Below are 17,064 nucleotides of genomic sequence, written 5' to 3'. Positions count from 1 at the left end.
CCACAATAGGGGATCAAAGTTTCACATACAAATATATAGGAAAAATCTTCTTCTCAAGAACCACTGAGCCAGAAAAGCTGATTTTGACATGAAAACTTTCTGACATAGTGCAGATTCAAGTTTCTTCAAATCATGGGCTCCGGGGGTAGGATGGGGCCACAAGGGGGATCAAAGTTTTACATACAAATATATAGTTAAAATCTTTTTCTCAATAACCACTGAGTCAGAAAAGCTGATATTTACAAGAAAACTTTCTGACATAGTGCAGATTCAAGTTTGTTCAAATCATGGTCCCCGGGGGGTAGGATGGGGCCACAAGTGGGGGGGGGGGGTCAAAGTTTTACATACAAATATAGAAAAAAGCTTTAAAAGAACCATTGGACCAAAGAAGTTGACATTTACATGAAAGCTTTCTGACATAGTGTAGATTCAAGTTTGCAAAGGGTAGTTTGGGCCATAATAGGGACCAAGGTTTTACATGCAAATATATATGGAAAGTCTTCAGATATGGGACAAGGTGACTCAGGTGAGCGATGTGGTCCATGGGCCTCTTGTTAACATTATTGAGACAATAGCTCTTTGTATGTCATGCTTGCTTCCAAAGTAATCCTCGTGGGGTCCTTTGTAACTCGTTAGTTTTGTATCGACACCAATTCTTATTGCAATAGGTCAACGTCAATCGTCCGCCATGCAACACGGAAGAGTTCCGATAGTATATTTCATGTTAGTTTGTACTACGATTGGAGATACAGAATTTACTGAATGACAATTACTTTATATAAAGCATTTAAGCATAAGAATTAAAAGCAATAAAAAGAAAACTGTGTAATATTGAACCAGTGTATTTGAAGGCATTGTGAACTATCGGAACTCTTCTGTGTTGAAAAGGTAATATGAAATGGTGGTCATTTGCAATGGCTTCAAAAATAACTGACTTTATTTACTGTGGGATTTGCACTATGTAAAGGTGAGAAATGCATGTTTCATTGTGATAGGGAGTTAATAGGATGTCTAGGGCGAAAAGTTGAAGCAAACAAGAAATTCAGTTTAACCTATTATAATCACATCTAGTGGCTAAAGTTCAGGCAAGATTTCCCGAATCACTTTGTGTGACACTGGTCTGAGATTCGGAAGAGGCGTCACTCCAAATATCCAGCCTTGACGAATCTCGCTGAGATTACTCTGTCATATGAGTACTTATTTCAGGGGGATCCACTATTTAATATGAATACTTATTTCAGAGGGATTCACTATTTCATATGAAGACAGATCCCTGGATATTTCACCTGACTTGTGTGATTCACCCTTACACAGTACATATGAAAATTGAAGAACCCTGAAATATCTTACCTATGATTAAAGATACAATGGATATTTATCTGAGGGTAATTCACCCTATAGCATTAGAAATGACACGTACCTCTTTCATATGAACATCCCAGGGTAAATTTCTACCAGGTACATTATATGAACATCACAATGTAATTTTCACTACCCTGTGAACATCCTAGGGTACTCTCTATTATATGGACATGATTGGGGTATTTTTCTGTTTTGATTCATATGAACATTCCAGGATGATTTTCTCTTCATATGAAATCTCAGTTTAATTATATCTCTTTCATATGAGTATCCAGGTCAATTGTTTTCTATCATATGAAATCTCAGTTTAATTATATCTTTCATATGAGTATCCAGGTCAATTGTTTTCTATCATATGAAATTTCATAGTATTTTCTTAATCATACGAATATTCCAGGGTAATTCTCTTTCTTATGAACATCCTATGATATTTTTCTTAAATCTATGAACATTGCAGGGTAATTTATATTATAAATATCTCAGTAAATCTCATTTTCAAATGAGCACCTTGGAATCTGTGTAATTTTTTCTATCATATAAGCACTCATAGTAAGGTAATTCACTCCTTGATCTGACCCCATTATAGAAAACTGCATGTCCAGTTTTACAATGGACAGGATCCGTGTCTTTTAACATTTTATTTTCTATTTTATCAATCGCTTTCTTTTCTGTTCTTTTGTTGATAAATTTTAAGGTTATTTAATTTTACTGTATTGCAGAGGAAAGAAAACAGATCTTATTTAATGTAAGTAGAGGATTCTTGATGGAAGTTTTGTTTGCTGACAATGTGAAAGTATAAAACTCTTAATCCAATCATTATAACGGATAGGAAGTACTTAATGGGTGATATATGATTATGTCTTGTTATTAGAAAAATTATTAAATTGTAAGATATTAATAGCAGTCTGTGTGTGAAATCATGGATAAAAAATGAAAAATCCTTCTAGAACTTGATGCAGTTGATCCACAGATTGATAACATGGATATTCTATCAAATGAACATCAGATACCCTATCCAGATGATAAGATTTAATAAGAAATAGAATATAAAGCTGATATTTATTTATGTTTGAGTGTCGCATATCTATTTCTAATTTCCCTTTGTGATATTGTGCTATTCTATGCCTGAACATATTTATATTGTTACAGACATGCGGTGTAATATCTGAACATACCAAAAAAATGTGTGCCAAGTAAGTTTTTTATTTCAGACACTTCAAATTTTTTTCTTTCAAAAATCTTAATGTCCATAAAGACCATTTTTCTGTGTAACATTGTAATGACAATATTTAAAAAAAAAAAATTATATCACATACGGTAGAGAACATCTGATTTCATGGGATCTTCCACTTTAAGTGTACAGTATATTGCAATAATTGTTATGCTGAAAAATAAAAACATTATTAAGAACTGTCTTGTGAAGGTTCATTAATGTCTAAGAGCAGTACCATGATGCAAAATGTTTGTCTTTTGAAAAACACAATAAAACTAATTTCAGATCTCAGAAATGCCATCAACATACTGACGATCAGAGAATGAAAGTCCGCCAGTACCTGTTGGGCCAATCGTAAGAGTCTTCTTATACCACGATTATTGTAAACCACAGGGACTAAGCCCGTTTTGGGCCCGAACTCTGTGATACCATAAATATAGATTTATGGTATCACAGAGTTTGGGCCCAAAATGGGCTTAGCCCCTGTGTTGTAAACTATATAAATATACAGCCAGTAATGACAGTACAGTACAGTAATGACAGTACAGTAAACAATGACAATACAATAAATAATGGCGGTACAGTGAGTAATGACAGTACAGTAAACAATGACAGTGCAGTAAATAATGACAGTACAGTAATGACAGTACAGTAATGACAGTACAGTAAATAATGACAGTACAGTAATGACAATACAGTAAGTAATGACAGTACAGTAAATAATGACAGTACAGTAAGTAATGACAATACAGTAATGACAGTACAGTAAATAATGACAGTACAGTAAGTAATGACAATACAGTAAATAATGACAGTACAGTAATGACAGTACAGTAAATAATGACAGTACAGTAAGTAATGACAGTACAGTAAGTAATGACAGTACAGTAAATAATGACAGTGCAGTAAATAATGACAGTACAGTAATGACAGTACAGTAAATAATGACAGTACAGTGAGTAATGACAGTACAGTAAATAATGACAGTACAGTAATGACAGTACAGTAAGTAATGACAGTACAGTAATGACAGTACAGTAATGACAGTACAGTAAATAATGACAGTACAGTAATGACAGTACAGTAAGTAATGACAGTACAGTAAGTAATGACAGTACAGTAAATAATGACAGTACAGTAAGTAATGACAGTACAGTAATGACAGTACAGTAAATAATGACAGTACAGTAAACAATGACAGTGCAGTAAATAATGACAGTACAGTAAATAATGACAGTACAGTAAATAATGACAGTACAGTAAGTAATGACAGTACAGTAATGACAGTACAGTAAGTAATGACAGTACAGTAAATAATGACAGTACAGTAAGTAATGACAGTACAGTAAATAATGATAGTACAGTAAACAATGACAGTGCAGTAAATAATGATAGTACAGTAAACAATGACAGTGCAGTAAATAATGACAGTACAGTAAATAATGACAGTGCAGTGAGTAATGACAGTACAGTAATGACAGTACAGTAATGACAGTACAGTAAGTAATGACAATACAGTAAATAATGACAGTACAGTAAGTAATGACAGTACAGTAAGTAATGACAGTACAGTAAATAATGACAGTACAGTAAGTAATGACAGTACAGTAAATAATGACAGTACAGTAATGACAGTACAGTAAGTAATGACAGTACAGTAAATAATGACAGTGCAGTGAGTAATGACAATACAGTAATGACAGTACAGTAATGACAGTACAGTAAGTAATGACAGTACAGTAAATAATGACAGTACAGTAAGTAATGACAGTACAGTAAGTAATGACAGTACAGTAAATAATGACAGTACAGTAAGTAATGACAGTACAGTAAATAATGACAGTACAGTAATGACAGTACAGTAAATAATGACAGTACAGTAAATAATGACAGTACAGTAATGACAGTACAGTAAATAATGACAGTACAGTAAACAATGACAGTACAGTAAGTAATGACAGTACAGTAAATAATGACAGTATAGTAATGACAGTACAGTAAGTAATGACAGTACAGTAAGTAATGACAGTACAGTAAATAATGACAGTACAGTAAACAATGACAGTATAGTAATGACAGTACAGTAAATAATGACAGTACAGTAATGACAGTACAGTAAATAATGACAGTACAGTAAATAATGACAGTACAGTAATGACAGTACAGTAATGACAGTACAGTAAACAATGACAGTGCAGTAAATAATGACAGTACAGTAAATAATGACAGTACAGTAATGACAGTACAGTAAGTAATGACAGTACAGTAAGTAATGACAATACAGTAAATAATGACAGTACAGTAATGACAGTACAGTAAGTAATGACTGTACAGTAAATAATGACAGTACAGTAAATAATGACAGTACAGTAATGACAGTATAGTAAATAATGACAGTACAGTAATGACAGTACAGTAAATAATTACAGTACAGTAATGACAGTACAGTAATGACAGTACAGTAATGACAGTACAGTAAATAATGACAGTACAGTAAGTAATGACAGTACAGTAAATAATGATAGTACAGTAAACAATGACAGTGCAGTAAATAATGATAGTACAGTAAACAATGACAGTGCAGTAAATAATGACAGTACAGTAAATAATGACAGTGCAGTGAGTAATGACAGTACAGTAATGACAGTACAGTAATGACAGTACAGTAAGTAATGACAATACAGTAAATAATGACAGTACAGTAAGTAATGACAGTACAGTAAGTAATGACAGTACAGTAAATAATGACAGTACAGTAAGTAATGACAGTACAGTAAATAATGACAGTACAGTAATGACAGTACAGTAAGTAATGACAGTACAGTAAATAATGACAGTGCAGTGAGTAATGACAATACAGTAATGACAGTACAGTAATGACAGTACAGTAAGTAATGACAGTACAGTAAATAATGACAGTACAGTAAGTAATGACAGTACAGTAAGTAATGACAGTACAGTAAATAATGACAGTACAGTAAGTAATGACAGTACAGTAAATAATGACAGTACAGTAATGACAGTACAGTAAATAATGACAGTACAGTAAATAATGACAGTACAGTAATGACAGTACAGTAAATAATGACAGTACAGTAAACAATGACAGTACAGTAAGTAATGACAGTACAGTAAATAATGACAGTATAGTAATGACAGTACAGTAAGTAATGACAGTACAGTAAGTAATGACAGTACAGTAAATAATGACAGTACAGTAAACAATGACAGTATAGTAATGACAGTACAGTAAATAATGACAGTACAGTAATGACAGTACAGTAAATAATGACAGTACAGTAAGTAATGACAGTACAGTAATGACAGTACAGTAATGACAGTACAGTAAACAATGACAGTGCAGTAAATAATGACAGTACAGTAAATAATGACAGTACAGTAATGACAGTACAGTAAGTAATGACAGTACAGTAAGTAATGACAATACAGTAAATAATGACAGTACAGTAATGACAGTACAGTAAGTAATGACTGTACAGTAAATAATGACAGTACAGTAAATAATGACAGTACAGTAATGACAGTATAGTAAATAATGACAGTACAGTAATGACAGTACAGTAAATAATTACAGTACAGTAATGACAGTACAGTAATGACAGTACAGTAATGACAGTACAGTAAATAATGACAGTACAGTAAATAATGACAGTACAGTAATGACAGTGCAGTAAGTAATGACAGTACAGTAAGTAATGACAGTACAGTAAATAATGACAGTACAGTAAGTAATGACAATACAGTAAATAATGACAGTACAGTAAATAATGACAGTACAGTAAATAATGACAATACAGTAAATAATGACAGTACAGTAATGACAGTACAGTAAATAATGACAGTACAGTAAATAATGACAATACAGTAAATAATGACAGTACAGTAATGACAGTACAGTAAATAATGACAGTACAGTAAATAATGACAATACAGTAAGTAATGACAGTACAGTAAGTAATGACAGTACAATAAATAATGACAGTGCAGTAAATAATGACAGTACAGTAAGTAATGACAATACAGTAAATAATGACAGTACAGTAATGACAGTACAGTAAGTAATGACAGTACAGTAATGACAGTACAGTAATGACAATACAGTAAATAATGACAGTACAGTAAGTAATGACAGTACAGTAATGACAGTACAGTAAATAATGACAGTATAGTAATGACAGTACAGTAAATAATGACAGTACAGTAAGTAATGACAGTACAGTAAATAATGACAGTACAGTAAATAATGACAGTGCAGTAAGTAATGACAGTACAGTAAGTAATGCTTTGTTTGTTTGATATTCGTAGGATTGGTTAACTATATATCGTTAACCGATTGGTGACTGTATTATCTGCCATAATACTATCCATCTCATTGCGATCCAGCCTCACCCTCCAACACCTCCCAAATGCACCAACATAGTGAAGTTGAAGTGTGTTGTAGTAACATACATATGCTCCGTATGGGACGTATGGGTTGTCCCATGGTTTTAAAAATAAATAAATATAAATAAATAAGGACCATCGTGTACCAACACGTCTGATGACTGCGGTACTGTCTTTTGATGGCCGGACACATACATGTGGTCGTATGTCATAAATCATAATGAAATAAAGAAGTAACTTATATTTCACAAAACTAAATAAAAAGTAAGAAATTAATTATATTTTTTATTTATATGATAAATTTAATAATAATTTTTATTTAATTTATTCAATAAATTAGAATTTTAAAAAAAAAAATTAAGTAAATTAAAATTAAATAATTAAAATATTTTTTATTCATAATAAATTATATTTTTTATTTATATATTTAATTTATTCAATAAGTAAATTAAAATTTAAAATTTTTGTATAAGTAAATATAAAATTAAATATTGAAAATATATTTTTTAATTTATTTGGATTCTAATAGAAGGTAATAATTAGTAATCGCACGAGTCTCCGTCCTTCGCCCAAATAAATCAAGATACACCGAAATAAATATACCAGAATTATTACATAATTAGTAATATTAGTAACAGGTAATAGTAATAGGGATGTAGGTATGTATATACATGTGAAATAACTAAAATATATACAGAAAAGAATTAGGGTAGGGTCGCCAAAGAAAATTTTGATAATAGAGTGCTACTAGTTATTAGTTATTAATTATAAATTTTGCCATACAACAATTTTGAGATCGTCATTAGGCAAGAATTTGAGGTCGTCATCAGGTGCTACACCTCATACCCTGTACCATGTTTCTGTAGCTAGATCCAGCTTATAGCACGACATGGCTCCATAATTCTTATTCGATAGTATGTATTATGTGTATAAAACTGAAGATGCATAATGTAATAATTGGTGAGTTAGTAATGTTAAAATTGTATGACAGATAAAATATTAACCATAAGAAGTGGTATACTTAATTACAAAACATATAGATTTAATTAATTAATGAAAATACAGAGTAGATGCAAAATCACAAATCGCATACATCCAACAAGCTTACATATATTAAATATAATAGTATGTAGCAGGCCTGCATACATACAAACTGCGACATTGCATCTAAATGTTTGTCATAAAAAGAGAAGTTTACAAAATACATACGTATAATAACATACCTGAATTTTATGTATATTTGCATATACATGTACTTATAATATACCTGGATTTGATGTATAGCTGCATTTATACTTTAACATACATGTTTATATAAACTAAAACGATAAAAACGCAAAGTTTATATTCCTAATATTAATATGCTACGATATTTATATATGTAATTGTTTACATACTGATAAACATATAGATATACACGATAGAAAGCCCGAATTATATGCTTAGTTGTTTATATAAGTATAACACATGTAGTTGTTTATATATTAGTAAGCATATAAAAATTCAACAGTAGAATAATGATGCTTAGTGGTTTCCATACTTATAAACATGCGAAATTGTTTACATATTTGTAAACATGCATATAAACATACGAAATTGTTTACATATTTGTAAACATGCATGATAAAACCTTAGTTATACATATAAGTAAAACTTTTTACTCACCAACCGGAAGGAAACTTACGAATGATATTGGAAGCTATAAATCATGCAAATTGAAGATGGCGAATGAATAGATTAGTTACGTGGCAGCCGCTGTGAAGACGCTCATACAACGTAATTAGTGACGTAATTTGTGACATTGTGACGTTTCATCCACTGAAACCGCTCATACAACGAAATTTGTGTTATTGTGACGTTTCACCCGCTGAAACCACGGTACGATGGCCTATTATATCAATAATAAGCAAAACAGAAGGTTAAGTTAATGAATGCATTGAATATTGAATAAGCATAAATTATCAATGGAATTATAAGGACATGTAAATAATTAAGATTTTAATAGTAAAGTAATTTAACATAATGATATTTAGATTGGAAAAAAAATATTTATATTTAATTTAATAATAATTTTAAGATGTAAATAATATGTATAAATAACAGTAACTCAACTCGTTCAAAAGTACTGTCAAGAGTGTAGAGTAACTGTCGCTATTCGATGGACCACCTTGGAAGTAATGCTTTGTTTGTTTGATATTCGTAGGATTGGTTAACTATATATCGTTAACCGATTGGTGACTGTATTATCTGCCATAATACTATCCATCTCATTGCGATCCAGCCTCACCCTCCAACACCTCCCAAATGTACCAACATAGTGAAGTTGAAGTGTGTTGTAGTAACATACATATGCTCCGTATGGGACGTATGGGTTGTCCCATGGTTTAAAAATAAATAAATAAGGACCATCGTGTACCAACACGTCTGATGACTGCGGTACTGTCTTTTGATGGCCGGACACATACATGTGGTCGTATGTCATAAATCATAATGACAGTACAGTAATGACAGTACAGTAAATAATGACAGTACAGTAAATAATGACAGTACAGTAATGACAGTGCAGTAAATAATGACAGTACAGTAAGTAATGACAGTACAGTAAATAATGACAGTACAGTAAGGACAGTACAGTAAATAATGACAGTACAGTAAATAATGACAGTACAGTAAATAATGACAGTACAGTAAGTAATGACAGTACAGTAATGACAGTGCAGTAAATAATGACAGTACAGTAAATAATGACAGTACAGTAATGACAGTACAGTAAATAATGACAGTACAGTAAATAATGACAATACAGTAAGTAATGACAGTACAATAAATAATGACAGTGCAGTAAATAATGACAGTACAGTAAGTAATGACAATACAGTAAATAATGACAGTACAGTAAGTAATGACAGTACAGTAATGACAGTACAGTAATGACAGTACAGTAATGACAGTACAGTAATGACAGTACAGTAAGTGATGACAGTACAGTAAATAATGACAGTACAGTAAATAATGACAATACAGTAAATAATGACAGTACAGTAATGACAGTGCATTAAGTAATGACAGTACAGTAAATAATGACAGTACAGTAATGACAGTACAGTAAATAATGACAGTACAGTAAATAATGACAATACAGTAAATAATGACAGTACAGTAATGACAGTACAGTAAATAATGACAGTACAGTAAATAATGACAATACAGTAAGTAATGACAGTACAATAAATAATGACAGTGCAGTAAATAATGACAGTACAGTAAGTAATGACAATACAGTAAATAATGACAGTACAGTAAATAATGACAGTACAGTAAGTAATGACAGTACAGTAAATAATGACAGTACAGTAAGTAATGACAGTACAGTAAGTAATGACAGTACAGTAAGTAATGCCAGTATAGTAATGACAGTACAGTAAATAATGACAGTACAGTAATGACAGTACAGTAAGTGATGACAGTACAGTAAATAATGACAGTACAGTAAATAATGACAATACAGTAAATAATGACAGTACAGTAATGACAGTGCAGTAAGTAATGACAGTACAGTAAATAATGACAGTACAGTAAATAATGACAGTACAGTAAGTAATGACAGTACAGTAATGACAGTACAGTAAGTAATGACAGTACAGTAAGTAATGACAGTACAGTAATGACAGTACAGTAATGACAGTACAGTAAATAATGACAGTACAGTAAATAATGAGCATACGGAGCATATGTATGTTACTACAACACACTTCAACTTCACTATGTTGGTGCATTTGGGAGGTGTTGGAGGGTGAGGCTGGATCGCAATGAGATGGATAGTATTATGGCAGATAATACAGTCACCAATCGGTTAACGATATATAGTTAACCAATCCTACGAATATCAAACAAACAAAGTACAGTAAATAATGACAGTACAGTAAATAATGACAATACAGTAAGTAATGACAGTACAATAAATAATGACAGTGCAGTAAATAATGACAGTACAGTAAGTAATGACAATACAGTAAATAATGACAGTACAGTAAATAATGACAGTACAGTAAGTAATGACAGTACAGTAAATAATGACAGTACAGTAAGTAATGACAGTACAGTAAGTAATGACAGTACAGTAAGTAATGCCAGTATAGTAATGACAGTACAGTAAATAATGACAGTACAGTAATGACAGTACAGTAAGTGATGACAGTACAGTAAATAATGACAGTACAGTAAATAATGACAATACAGTAAATAATGACAGTGCAGTAAGTAATGACAGTACAGTAAATAATGACAGTACAGTAATGACAGTACAGTAAATAATGACAGTACAGTAAATAATGACAATACAGTAAATAATGACAGTACAGTAATGACAGTACAGTAAATAATGACAGTACAGTAAATAATGACAATACAGTAAGTAATGACAGTACAATAAATAATGACAGTGCAGTAAATAATGACAGTACAGTAAGTAATGACAATACAGTAAATAATGACAGTACAGTAAATAATGACAGTACAGTAAGTAATGACAGTACAGTAAATAATGACAGTACAGTAAATAATGACAGTGCAGTAAATAATGACAATACAGTAAATAATGACAGTACAGTAATGACAGTACAGTAAATAATGACAGTACAGTAAGTAATGACAGTACAGTAATGACAGTACAGTAAGTAATGACAGTACAGTAAGTAATGACAGTACAGTAAGTAATGCCAGTATAGTAATGACAGTACAGTAAATAATGACAGTACAGTAATGACAGTACAGTAAGTGATGACAGTACAGTAAATAATGACAGTACAGTAAATAATGACAATACAGTAAATAATGACAGTACAGTAATGACAGTGCAGTAAGTAATGACAGTACAGTAAGTAATGACAATACAGTAAATAATGACAGTACAGTAATGACAGTACAGTAAATAATGACAGTACAGTAAATAATGACAGTACAGTAAGTAATGACAGTACAGTAATGACAGTACAGTAAGTAATGACAGTACAGTAAATAATGACAGTACAGTAAGTAATGACAGTACAGTAATGACAGTACAGTAATGACAGTACAGTAAATAATGACAGTACAGTAAATAATGACAGTACAGTAAACAATGACAGTACAGTAAATAATGACAGTACAGTAAGTAATGACAGTACAGTAATGACAGTGCAGTAAGTAATGACAGTACAGTAAGTAATGACAGTACAGTAAATAATGACAGTACAGTAATGACAGTACAGTAAGTAATGACAATACAGTAAATAATGACAGTACAGTAAGTAATGACAGTACAGTAAATAATGACAGTACAGTAATGACAGTACAGTAAATAATGACAGTACAGTAATGACAGTGCAGTAAGTAATGACAGTACAGTAAGTAATGACAGTACAGTAAATAATGACAGTACAGTAAATAATGACAGTACAGTAATGACAGTACAGTAAATAATGACAGTACAGTAATGACAGTACAGTAAATAATGACAGTACAGTAAATAATGACAGTACAGTAAATAATGACAGTACAGTAAGTAATGACAGTACAGTAATGACAGTACAGTAAATAATGACAGTACAGTAAGTAATGACAATACAGTAAATAATGACAGTACAGTAAGTAATGACAGTACAGTAAATAATGACAGTACAGTAAGTAATGACAGTACAGTAATGACAGTACAGTAAATAATGACAGTACAGTAAGTAATGACAGTACAGTAAATAATGACAGTACATTGAGTAATGACAGTACAGTAAATAATGACAGTACAGTAAATAATGACAGTACAGTAAATAATGACAGTGCAGTAAGTAATGACAGTACAGTAAATAATGACAGTACAGTAAACAATGACAGTATAGTAATGACAGTACAGTAAGTAATGACAGTACAGTAAGTAATGACAGTACAGTAAATAATGACAGTACAGTAAGTAATGACAGTACAGTAATGACAGTACAGTAAATAATGACAGTGCAGTAAATAATGACAGTACAGTAAATAATGACAGTACAGTAATGACAGTACAGTAAATAATGACAGTACAGTGAGTAATGACAGTACATTAAGTAATCACAGTAATGACAATTTTGTACAATGACAGTTTGGTACATTATGTAATGACAGTTTGGTCAGTAAATAATTACAGTTTTGTATAATAAATAATAACATTTTGGTAGAGTGAGTAATTCAGTTTTGTATGATAAATAATAAGATATTATTTTGTCCAGGGTCATTGTTGAGGAGGATGCCACGATAGACATCGACAGCCTGGATGATGTAGATAGCAGCCAGTCACTGAGAGACAATCTTTGGGATGCTGGATCCACTGCCTCATCACCAGCAGATTCCACATCCACCAACAATAGTAAGTTACATTCCACATCCACCGTCAACAGTAAGTCATGTTCCACATCCACAACAGTAAGTCATGTTCCACATCCACAACAGTAAATCATGTTCCACATCCACAACAGTAAGTCATGTTCCACATTTACCAACATAAAGTCATGTTCCACATCCACCAGCAATAGTAAGTCATGTTCCACATCCACAACAGTAAATTATGTTTCACATCCACCAACAATACTAAGTCATGTTCCACATCCACCAACAAGAATCCCGTGGGGATCTGGGTTAGAGTAGGTCCTCAGTACCCCTTGCTTGTCGTAAGAGACGACTAAATGGGGCGGTCCTTCGGATGAGACCGCAAAAACTGAGGTCCGTGTCACAGCAGGTGTGGCATGATAAAGATCCCTCCCTGCTCAATGACCATAAGCGCCGAGCAAAGGCCTAAATTTTGCAGCCCTTCACCGGCAATGGTGACGTCTCCATATGAGTGAAATATTCTTGAAAGGGACGTTAAACAATATACACTTTATCAATCAATCCACCAACAATAGTAAGTCCTGCATAATTTTGTAAATTTAAAGTGAACTAGTTCTTCTCCATAAGTAAGAAATACAATGTAGTACTCTTAGTTGTACAACACTTCACATATTTGTGTCTTATTTGGCATATTTGTATTGTATGGGGTGAGGCTCATATATGATATACTGTAACAGTAGAACATACATAACAAAGCATCAAGAACTGTTGATTTTGCTCTGTTAGAAGAGTACCGAAACGTTTATTAATAAGAGTGTTATTTTTTTTACTAGCTTGCTAGCCCTGCCCAATATACCGAATGAACTATCTATTAAAGGCCAAAATTTAACTTATCAAATCCTTAACAAGAGGTTCAAGAATAAAGTAAGGGAAAAGAAAGATAACTCTGATAAATTGCACCTTTTAGAAACAAACAGACTCTAGATTTCAGACTGATACAATCTATCATTTTAGATATTTTATATCATGAATAAATGAGATCATTGATATGTTATATACATATTATTCAAAACAAATGAAACACAACAAACTGTATAATTACAATCTTATACTTTCAATCAATTTTACTGGACTTGAGGGAAATAAAAACCAACATCACGGAAACAGTAAACAAAACCAGACTGTGCAATGCTTAAAGTTGGAAAAGCAAAGTGTCAAGAACAAAAGATGATTTCGTTTTATCTGCATATGGAATGGCCTGTATCGATGCTTTCCGCAACATACTAGATTTATACTGGTATAATTAACACTCGCAACGATACCCATGATGCCCTAGTGACCTCAATATAGCGCTAGATATAACTGGAAAAGTCTTCACCCTATCAGCTGAATGAAACAATCTAAGGATTTTTCTCCAAAATGGCTAAAAATGAGCCTTTCGCCGTATACTCCTATTTCCGAAAAATCAAAGTAATTCATTATATCCATCTAGATACATGTATTGGTTAATTTTTTAGCTTCTTGGGTTAAAATTCACTTTGTGATATGCGTGAATTTATCGTAGCCAATTTTTCTGTATGAAATTGCTGGTACTTTTTCCCCAACTGTACACTAGTAGGATATAAGCAACATCTGTACACTGGATGTAAACAACATCTGTACACTGGATGTAAGCAACATCTGTACACTGGATGTAAGCAACATCTGTACCAAAAAGTCCTTGAAAATTGGAGTTGCATTTTTGGCAGCTGCATGCAGAACTGTAACAGTTGGAATATCCCTATTTTTTCCTTGAGAGCTACAGTCCCATAGCTTTGTTTTTAAAACCTAGGTAAACATTTACCGGATCTCTTTGCAGGTACAGGGTCCAAGAAGCGAGCAGGAACAAAGAGCTCTAAATCAAAGAAAAAGAAAAATAAATATGGCGGTGATTCCAGATCAAGTCCATTTGAATTTGACTGAGGACTGGAATTATTGAGAATTGTGATTGTGAGTGCAGTCGTCCAGATGTAACGTACGCCGAACTTGTGATCACGACTGTCTTCATCAAAGCACTGCTAAATAAGTGAAAAATACTTCTCTCAAGTTAACTGGCTTCAGTCTGGCAGAGTGTTTTGCCCGGGACTGTCTCATCAGACACTTTGTTGTTTTTTTATTTGTTATATTTTGAAATAAAACACTTGTTGTCCTAGATTTGCCTTTAGTTTATGATGTACACAAAAGTCATTTAAGTTACCTGTGATGCATCATGCTCGTCACTGTGTTCTTTTATGTTATGAATTTTAAATTATTTGTTTGATGTGCAGAAAAAGGTTGGAATGGAAATCATTCATGAACATCTAGGAAGAGGATAACACATATCCTGCAAACGAAATGGGGAGAGGGATGGGGGGAGGGGGGGATAAGAGTCAAGCTGATATTTATCAGAGAAAAATTAGAGGTTAATAATGTAGCAGTCGGACAGGTTTGATCGCTCAGTAGAACACCTGACTAGAGATTCAAGGGGCCCCGGTTCGAATCTCAGCCTCTGGAACTGACAAGTGAAAATGCCTGTCAGTGTTAAAGATTCTGGGTTAATGTATTTAGTAAGTGTGAAGACAATTAAGGAAGGAGGAATGTAGCGGTCAGACAGGTTCGATCACTGGTGGTCAGTCAGCGCAGTTAGTAAAGCACCTGACTAGAGATTCAGGGGGCCTGGGTTCGAATTCCGGTCTAGTCCATTGCATTTTCTCCCTTCCAATGGCCTTCCTGTTACAATACATTGTACAAGGGTGGCTTTTGACCTTGATTGAGGATATGAGAGCAAAGTAGTACTGTATACAGGATTATTTTCGCCCTGTGTTATCTTCACCTTTCTACATTTAATTTGTTGACAGTTTTGTTCCATTTTAAATTTGCCAAGACACAGTTGTGTTAAAGAGAGATATGAGGGAAAAAACAATTTCACCCAGTCACTGACAAAAAGGGTGAAAATAAAACGGGGTGCGAATATTTCCCTGTATACAGTATTACAAGAAGGGAGAAAATAGAAGAATAAATACTCTCCACTGTTCCAAAGGATATATGATAATTATACTTCACGTCAAGGTCATCATGAGAGGTTATATGAGTGTTTTTTCACGATAGTAGCTAGTCCAAGGTTATGAGGTTGTAGGATCAGTGGAAGAAGTTTTCACCGCATAAAACTTTTAAATGTCAAAAGATAATGCTTAAAACAAGGCCACATGGTTATGACATTATTGTGTGTTATGAAGTTTAATCAAAGTTATTTAGACATGGTAAAGGTTGCCTAGAGAATGGATATTTGTGTGGACTTTTTGTAACAAGAAGAATGCTGTGTTGGAAGGCTTCAAAGTGTATCAACAACAGAATGCAAGATCCAAAAGGATAGTTCTTACTATTCTAGTAGAAGACGTATGTCATTCTAACCAAGCTATTCCTTATTCAAAACTACATGTATATTTAGGTTATCGAAGAAAGGGGACGCGAAACTTCGTACGAATTAGTCAATGTACGATTTCTTCATGTATGGAACTCTTCAGTTTAAAACTAAGCGATAAAGTTATTATTTAAACACAATTTACTCGTATAGTTTGCTGTAAAACACAATTATTCAGCCACTGTTGCATTTTTCACCTTGATTTCAAATAAAAAGTTTGGGGAAAGATTATGAATGTTTATTTGTTGGCAAGATTTGCGAATAGATTATAAACCATGTTTATTGTTCTCGCTTAGACTAGTCTGTC

At 32.7% G+C, this 17,064-nt stretch overlaps 1 protein-coding gene across 1 annotated transcript in view; it reads left to right on the top strand.

The window, feature by feature from the left end:
* LOC125673104 (ataxin-7-like protein 3) overlaps positions 1-15,509 on the top strand; it is a 46,607-nt gene extending 31,098 nt beyond the window's left edge. Inside the window, exons 8-12 of the mRNA XM_048909392.2 lie at positions 2,082-2,107; positions 2,512-2,555; positions 2,861-2,929; positions 13,222-13,358; positions 15,177-15,509. Of these exons, the coding sequence (XP_048765349.1) occupies positions 2,082-2,107; positions 2,512-2,555; positions 2,861-2,929; positions 13,222-13,358; positions 15,177-15,280 (380 nt within the window). The 3' untranslated portion in view covers positions 15,281-15,509. The remainder of the gene's footprint in view (positions 1-2,081; positions 2,108-2,511; positions 2,556-2,860; positions 2,930-13,221; positions 13,359-15,176) is intronic.
* Positions 15,510-17,064: the final 1,555 nt, after the last annotated feature.

The sequence above is a fragment of the Ostrea edulis genome, chromosome 3, assembly GCF_947568905.1.
Source record: "Ostrea edulis chromosome 3, xbOstEdul1.1, whole genome shotgun sequence".
Classification (NCBI taxonomy): domain Eukaryota; kingdom Metazoa; phylum Mollusca; class Bivalvia; order Ostreida; family Ostreidae; genus Ostrea; species Ostrea edulis.
The sequence above is the reverse complement of the archived record's forward strand: the minus strand, read 5'-3'. Positions and strand labels throughout refer to the sequence as shown.